The sequence below is a fragment of the Sciurus vulgaris genome (genome assembly GCF_902686455.1).
Source record: "Sciurus vulgaris genome assembly, chromosome: 3".
In the NCBI taxonomy this organism is placed as follows: Eukaryota; Metazoa; Chordata; class Mammalia; order Rodentia; family Sciuridae; genus Sciurus; species Sciurus vulgaris.
Window position 1 is genome coordinate 186793058 of NC_136463.1, and position 6680 is coordinate 186799737.

Here is a 6680-nt window from a genome sequence, read left to right on the forward strand (position 1 = left end):
ATTGTGTATGCCCACAGTGGTCCGTGTGGGCCAGGTTAAGTGGAAACTTGGCATGGGTGCTGGGGCCTATTACTGCCACTGAACACCCGCGTGGCCCATGCTTAGGAAGGTCCTTTTGCTTTTGCTTGAGTATGATGAAGTTCGTGGAAGGACTCCTTTCAGGACGCTGACTTACTCTGCATGATATCTTGTCTCCTGTAGGACGGAGAACACACCCATGATTGCAGGACTGGGCAAGGTAAGCCTGGCAGCCTTGGTCAGAGGTGTCACACTGTGCCACTACCTGGGCAATGTTAGGAACCCAGGGCTTCAGGGAGGTTGATGTTCACCACCCAGTGAATGGACTGATAAGGAAAAACCTAGAATTTCATTCCTTAGCCTGGAGAACTATGCCTTTAGAGATCCGTAGGGTGGGCTACACCTGCTTAGGGTTTTTTTGTTTGTTTGTTTGTTTTGGTTTTGTCGGTTTTGTTTTGGGGGGGGTTGTACAAGGGATTGAACCCAGGGGGGCTTACCCACTGAACCATATCCCCAGCCCTTTTTTTTAAATTTTGAAGCAGGGTCTCCCTAAATTGCTTAGGGCCTCCCTAAATTGCTAATGCAGGCCTTGACCTTGAGCTCCTCCTGTCTCAGCCTCTGAGTCACTGGGATTACAGGCGTGTGCCTCCATGCCTGGCAGTCATCTTTTGGTTACGATGTTCTGGGTGCTGGAGATTGAATCCAGGGCTGCACCCACACTGGGCCAGTGCTCCGCCCCGGAGCCCCACCCTGACCCAGGTCCTGCTCGGGGTAGTCATGGAGCTGTGAGCTGTGGCAGCTGCCCTTGGAGGAGGAGCCCGCACTGGAGTCTGGCGCCTGCTCATTGATTCCAGTGACCATAGCGAGGCCCGCTGGCCGTGTAGTCCCCAGTACACAGCCTGGCTTTGCTCCCGAGTGCCCAGGTCACCCTCGAGAGCTCCCCAAGCCCTGGGGTCCCACCTGCAAGGTTGGGGTTGCAGTGGTAGCTCCCGAAGCAAAGCGTCAGCTCGCGTAACCCCAGCCTGACCTCACCCCTGAGTTGCGTCTACAACGTCCCAAGGGCTCTGTGCTCCTTCCCTGGGTCCTCACCCTGCCTGGTCCCGCCCTGCAATCTCTTCTCTGCTGGCCGGACACCCCCTGCCCAGCACCCCTCCAACCTCCACTCGGCCCCCGCTAGAGGAGTCCTGAGAGCGGCCTCCACCCTCACCTGCTTTCCTTTCTCATGCCAGCTTCTTGCTCCTCTTCCCTTTGTCTTTCTGAAGGGACTGGTGGTCTCTGCTGCATTGTTCCAGCCAAAGGGATGTCCCCACCTCAGGCCCTTGGCAGCATGCCACGGCTGCCAGTGAGCCCCTTCCCTCTCCTGTCCTCCTCTGCCAGCATGATCTGCTGTCAGGTCTGCTCCACACCTGCCCGGGTAGGCCTCATCCTCCCAGTGACCATAGCTAAGGGCAGATCCTCACCTTTCTCCAGGGACACGCATGTCCCCTGCTGCTTGCTGCACATTTTCTTAGGGTCCAAAATCTGCCTGGGTCCCTCCTATCCCCTCTCACCCTGTGGTACCTCCTACCATCCAGGTCCTTGCTTCAAAAGCCTGGGAGACCCCTTGGGCCTGTCCCATCCTCATCTCCTGCATCTAATAGAACATCCAGTGCCCCTTCTGGTCTAACCATGGCCTCCAGCCCTAGACCACGTCATGCTTGCCATTCTCTGCACAGCAGCAGGAGAGATGCAGGCGTCAGTCAGGTCTCTTGCCCCTCCCCAAGTAATGGCATTTGCCCACGGCACTTCATGGGATTCAGCTCTTAGGGCCTGGGAAGCCTGTCCCTGTGTCCACTGCCACCTTCTCCTTTGCCACAGCAGCCCTCCTATCCCAGGGGCACATGCTGCTCTGTGGGCCAAGGCCGGCATGCCCCTGCTACCCTCACCGCTGTCTCCCTCCATCAGCCCGAGACCTGTGTGGCCCCTCCCCGTTGCCTCCCAGGTCTTCTGTTTTGTTCCTCTGGAATGTGCATTCCTTGGGGTTGCCTGCAGGAGCCTGCAGGAAGTGCCTGGCAGGGAGTCTCTGTGGAGCGGAAGGCGCAGCATGCTCTCAGGCTGCCAGCATGGCCAGCTGATCTGTGCCCTGCAGCAGGGAGCATGACGGGCTGGGCCTTCCTGCTCTCCTTGGCTTCTCAGTGTCACCTGTCTGTGTCCCCAGGCTGCTGAGCTGGTGACCGAGAACTGGGAAGCATACGAGGCCCACATGAGAGACGTCCGCGACTACCTGGAGGAGAGGCTGCAGGTGAGTGGGGGCACCGGGCCTAGACCTCACCTGCCCCAGGAAGGCACAAGTGGGCAGGAGGGATCTGGAGCACCATAAGGTCATGATCCGCAGAATGTGAGCACCAACCAGAAGTCCCCAGAGAGGGACGCTGGCTGTGTAGACCATCATTACACAGATGCACTTAGAAGCACCAGAGGTGTGTAGTGGGTGCATGTGAGGTGCGTGTGTTCAGGATGACCACTTCTGCCTTTGCTTCCTGTGGTCTGTCACTGTTTTTCCCTCCCCTGTCCTCTTCCACAGAGCCGTAGCCCAGCCCACCTACCTCTCATAAGTAGATGCTCACTGACAAGGTCAATATTTACATGTTCAGAATTGGTGGTGGTGGAGGAATCTTTAAGCTATCAGCAAATATTTCATTTTTCTTTCAGGCTGAATTTGGTAAGAGAATTCACTTGAACAGCCGGTTTCCAGGGGTTGAGCGCCTTCCCAACACCTGTAACTTTTCCATCCAGGGACACCAGCTTCAAGGTGAATGCCCATCCCGTCCCAGCCCTCTGTGCTGGGCGCACCTCCTGCGTGCTGGGCTGTGGGGGGTCTGAGCCAGTGCCTCCCCTCGCCGTGTGCATGGGCACCGCAGCTCATGCTGTTAGCAGGTTGCAGGGTGACCGTCACAGGGCCAGGTACGAGAGCCAACCTGTCGCCTGGGTCAGCTGGTTGGTGGCTTCCTGAGGCTCCCACCATGGGCACCCTCCCTGCTGACCTTGCACATTTCAGGAAAACTGAATGTGGATCCTCTCAGTTCTCACATCATCCGTTAGCCATTAGGGAGCAAATACAGTCACCCATTGCTTAGAAAGCTTGTCTGTTGTTAGCAACTTTATACAATATTTTGAGAAGAAGAGGAAATGGAGGCAGTCATTTTTAATAGCTGGCTAAGTGAGGGCAAAGTGCCCAACTGTGGAATTTGTTCCTGCGACCTTCTCCCCCTACCAGGGAGCAGTTAGTGTCCCCTACCTCCCAGATGTGGGTACAACCTGGCCTCTTAATTCCATGAGGGCCCAGTCCAGGACCTGACCTGCCATGTTTCATGGGGGAGGGATGTGCTCAGAGAGCACACCTGAGTCACCTGCAGCCTCAGCTGGACTTCTTAGAAGTGGCTGACCCCCTGGATGGCACAGGGAAACCTGGCTACCCTGTTGGACTTGCAGACCCCCCTGGAAAGAGGCTGTGTGACTGAGAACGTGGCATTCCCCTAGGCGAGGAAGCAGGAGGCCCATGGCCTGAGTCACAGTGTTGCAAAGCAGAGGCGGGCACCTGCCACCTCATCAAGGGGCTCCTGGGTGCTCCGGCCCAGAAAGTAGGTACACATGTAATAACCCAGCGACAAACCATGAAGCTAGGCAGCCAGTGGGAGTCCTAGGTGTCATGGAGGCGATGGATTGGAATGCCATTTCCGAAGGCAGGGCCATCTTCTGCAGCTGGGGGAGAGCGGAGTGTTTTCCTTTGGTGCTGCTGAATTCTCCCACCACCCCTGGAGGTCTGATGGACTAGAGGGAGCAGGGCCAGGCCCGAGTTGGGGAGGAGTGGCCCTAGGCCCGGGGCTCAGGGCTTGTGCTGTCTTTGCAGGCCGTGTGGTGCTTGCACAGTGCCGAATGTTGCTGGCCAGCGTGGGTGCTTCCTGCCACTCAGACCAAGGGGACCGGTGAGTACTCTGAACCACATCCAGAGCTTAGCTGGAGGTGGGGGACCATGGGCTCTGGTCACCTGAGCAGCAGACCTGCAGGGAGAAGGCCCGCCCCTGGCTTGCTACATGAAGGGGCCTGGACTCTGGTGGCCATTCAGGTCTAGAGCAAGGGGGACAGCGCTTTCTGGAGAAGCAGCCCTGCCCCGCTGGCAGAGGAGGATGAGGAGAACAGGGATCTGGGTGCAGCAGTCCAGAGCCTGCAGAACAGGAAGGTGCAAATGAGAGGACAGGCGCCAGGCTGCCTGGTGGAGCACTGAGGCAGTATTGCTCTGAATACTCTCCACAGCCCTGGGGTGGAGAACCTGTGGGAGCCTGTTCCTCAAACGAGACACCTGAGGCCAGAGGTGGGGGACAAACCCAGGAGGAACAAATAGCCAGTGGGTCCTAGAGGACACAGGAAGTAGGGTCACCCCTCTGCTGGTATGCCCTGGTACAGGAATTGAGGGCATCGCCCAGGAGGAAGCAGTGAGGTGGGGAAAGAGTTCACCTGACGGGGAGTCCCCACAACCCACCAGGGCTTCGAGGGTCTGGACGGGGATGCTGTTGCGAGATCAGGTGCAGAGGCAACTTGGGGCTAGCCCCGTCCTTGGCAGACAGAAGGCAGGGTCTGGGCCCAGCAAGCAAACCAAGACTCTTGACCCGTCACTGTCCTCTGTGTGACGCGCAGAGAGGCTGGGGTAGGGGAGGCAGCCCTTGCCTGGACCTGCACCCGTGTGAGGACCTTGTTACTAGGGCACTTCGGCTGGCGCTGTTGTAGCGTGCAGCACCCAAAAGGGCAGCCCTCAGTGCCACTGTGGTCTCGATAGCACCGCATGGGGGAGCAATGACAAGCTCCAGTGTGTGCAGAGCACAGCGCCACTGCCCATGTGCCCCAGGATGAGGCTGTTTGCATTCTCAGTCAGTGGGGGACCTCAGACTGCTCAGGAACATGGAAGCCCTGGGGTCCAAGGCTCACCCGAGCTAGACGCAGCTGCCCAAGGAAGAGAGCCTCCATGAGAGGCAGCAGAGCCCTGGCATGGGGCAGGAGGGGGTGCTGCTGAGGGGAGATGTGTGGGGGGACAGCCAGGCTAGGCAGCAGGCACGGGGTCAACACAGCCCTGACCTGGGGACTCAGCTGGAAGTAGAGGGGCAGTGTCTCTTCCCTGTGCCCAGAGCAGCGTGAGCAGGAGCCTTTCCTCACTGTTTCCTCCCCAGGCCGTCCCCAGTGCTGCTGAGCTGTGGCATCCCCTTCGACGTGGCCAGGAACGCGCTCCGGCTCAGCGTGGGCCGCAGCACCACCAGGGCCGAGGTGGACCTCGTCGTGCAGGACTTGAAGCAGGCCGTGGCCCAGCTGGAAGGCCAGGCCTAGTGCCGTGGGCCACCCTTGCCCTCGGTGGCCAGGATGGAACCTTGGTCACTCTGCTCATAGGAAGCCCATCGCTGAGTGCTCGCACCCGACCTGTCCCTCTCGGTGCACCAGGGCCACCCTTACTTCCTTAGATCCTCGCTGTCATGAAGTGTCCAGGCACTGGGGTGTCTGTGTGCCTTCTCCCCTGGAGGTGGGGCTGCCTGATACACAGACGCCCCGCCCAGCCCAGCTCCTGCCGGGCCCGGACACCAGCACCCACATAGGACTGTCCCATGGTGGCTGCTAGAGGCCGTGTGGAAATGGAAACTCTTCCATCCTCCTCTGGGCGCTTGGGCATATCAGGAGTGCCCCCTCCCAAGATGGATTTACCTGGAAGATAGTCCTGTTGGGGTAGGCTGCTGTCACAAAGGTGGGGCTGAAGTTTTGCTTTGACCATGGCACCTGCACCCATGTGGTGCGGCCTCCTCTGCAGCCTCCTGGCCTCCCTGGCCCAACCATCTTCCTGATGACACCTGGTCCTCATGGGACCACTGTCCTGGACGACAGGCACTGTCCACTGCCCTGCCCAGCTGTCCCATTACGCCCACTTTTCCCTTGTGCTTTCTTCCTCAGGGATTCAACTCAGCGTCGCTGCTGAGCAGCCAGAATGTGTGCAATTCCCGGTCACCCAGAGGGGAGCCCAGGTCATCCCTGACCCCACCTTCATCTTCACACTTACTGTTTGCAAAAGGTTTATTTTATCCTCACAAAATGTATAGCACATACACACCAAATGCCAATATTTACATAGGAATGATTTTCAGAGAGTAACATTTTTAATGTGGCTTTAAGGTCCCAAGAACTACAGGATGTACTGAGGAAAGGATTATCAGAAATGAAAGGAACTAATTAAAGGTTTCCATGCCTTCCTGGATATCCGTGGCTTCCTGTGTCTGCGGCCAGTCCTCTGCCTACTCTCTGCCCAGGGCCAGAGTGTGTCTATTTGAGCAAACAGTAGGGACATCATCCCAACCTATCATCATAAAGTTGTGCTTAGCCTGAGAAATGCAGCTTGGGATCCTCCCTCCAGGAACTCTAGAAAGTAGGTCCCCAATCAGTGCCTGCTGACAGCCCTGCCAGGAAGAGAACTTGCTGGTCCTCACCCCCCACAAAGACCCATGGAGTGTCCAGACCCTTGATGAGAACAGTCTGGAAAGAAGTGCTCACCATTGGGCCTGCCACCCCTGAGACTGGACAGGGGCTGTGAGACCCTCCCACCCTGCAACCACCTGGACACTGAGCATCAGGGCCAAGGGCAGGATCTGCTC

At 57.9% G+C, this 6680-nt stretch overlaps 1 protein-coding gene across 4 annotated transcripts in view; it reads left to right on the top strand.

Annotated features, from left to right (window-relative positions):
* Positions 1 to 6270, top strand: part of SCLY (selenocysteine lyase) — a 35714-nt gene extending 29444 nt beyond the window's left edge. For all 4 annotated transcript variants that reach the window (XM_079133912.1, XM_079133910.1, XM_079133911.1 and 1 more), the window contains exons 8-12: positions 202 to 238; positions 2216 to 2299; positions 2710 to 2809; positions 3908 to 3983; positions 5220 to 6270. In XM_079133912.1, the coding sequence (XP_078990038.1) occupies positions 202 to 238; positions 2216 to 2299; positions 2710 to 2809; positions 3908 to 3983; positions 5220 to 5373 (451 nt within the window). In that variant the 3' untranslated portion in view covers positions 5374 to 6270. The remainder of the gene's footprint in view (positions 1 to 201; positions 239 to 2215; positions 2300 to 2709; positions 2810 to 3907; positions 3984 to 5219) is intronic.
* Positions 6271 to 6680: the final 410 nt, after the last annotated feature.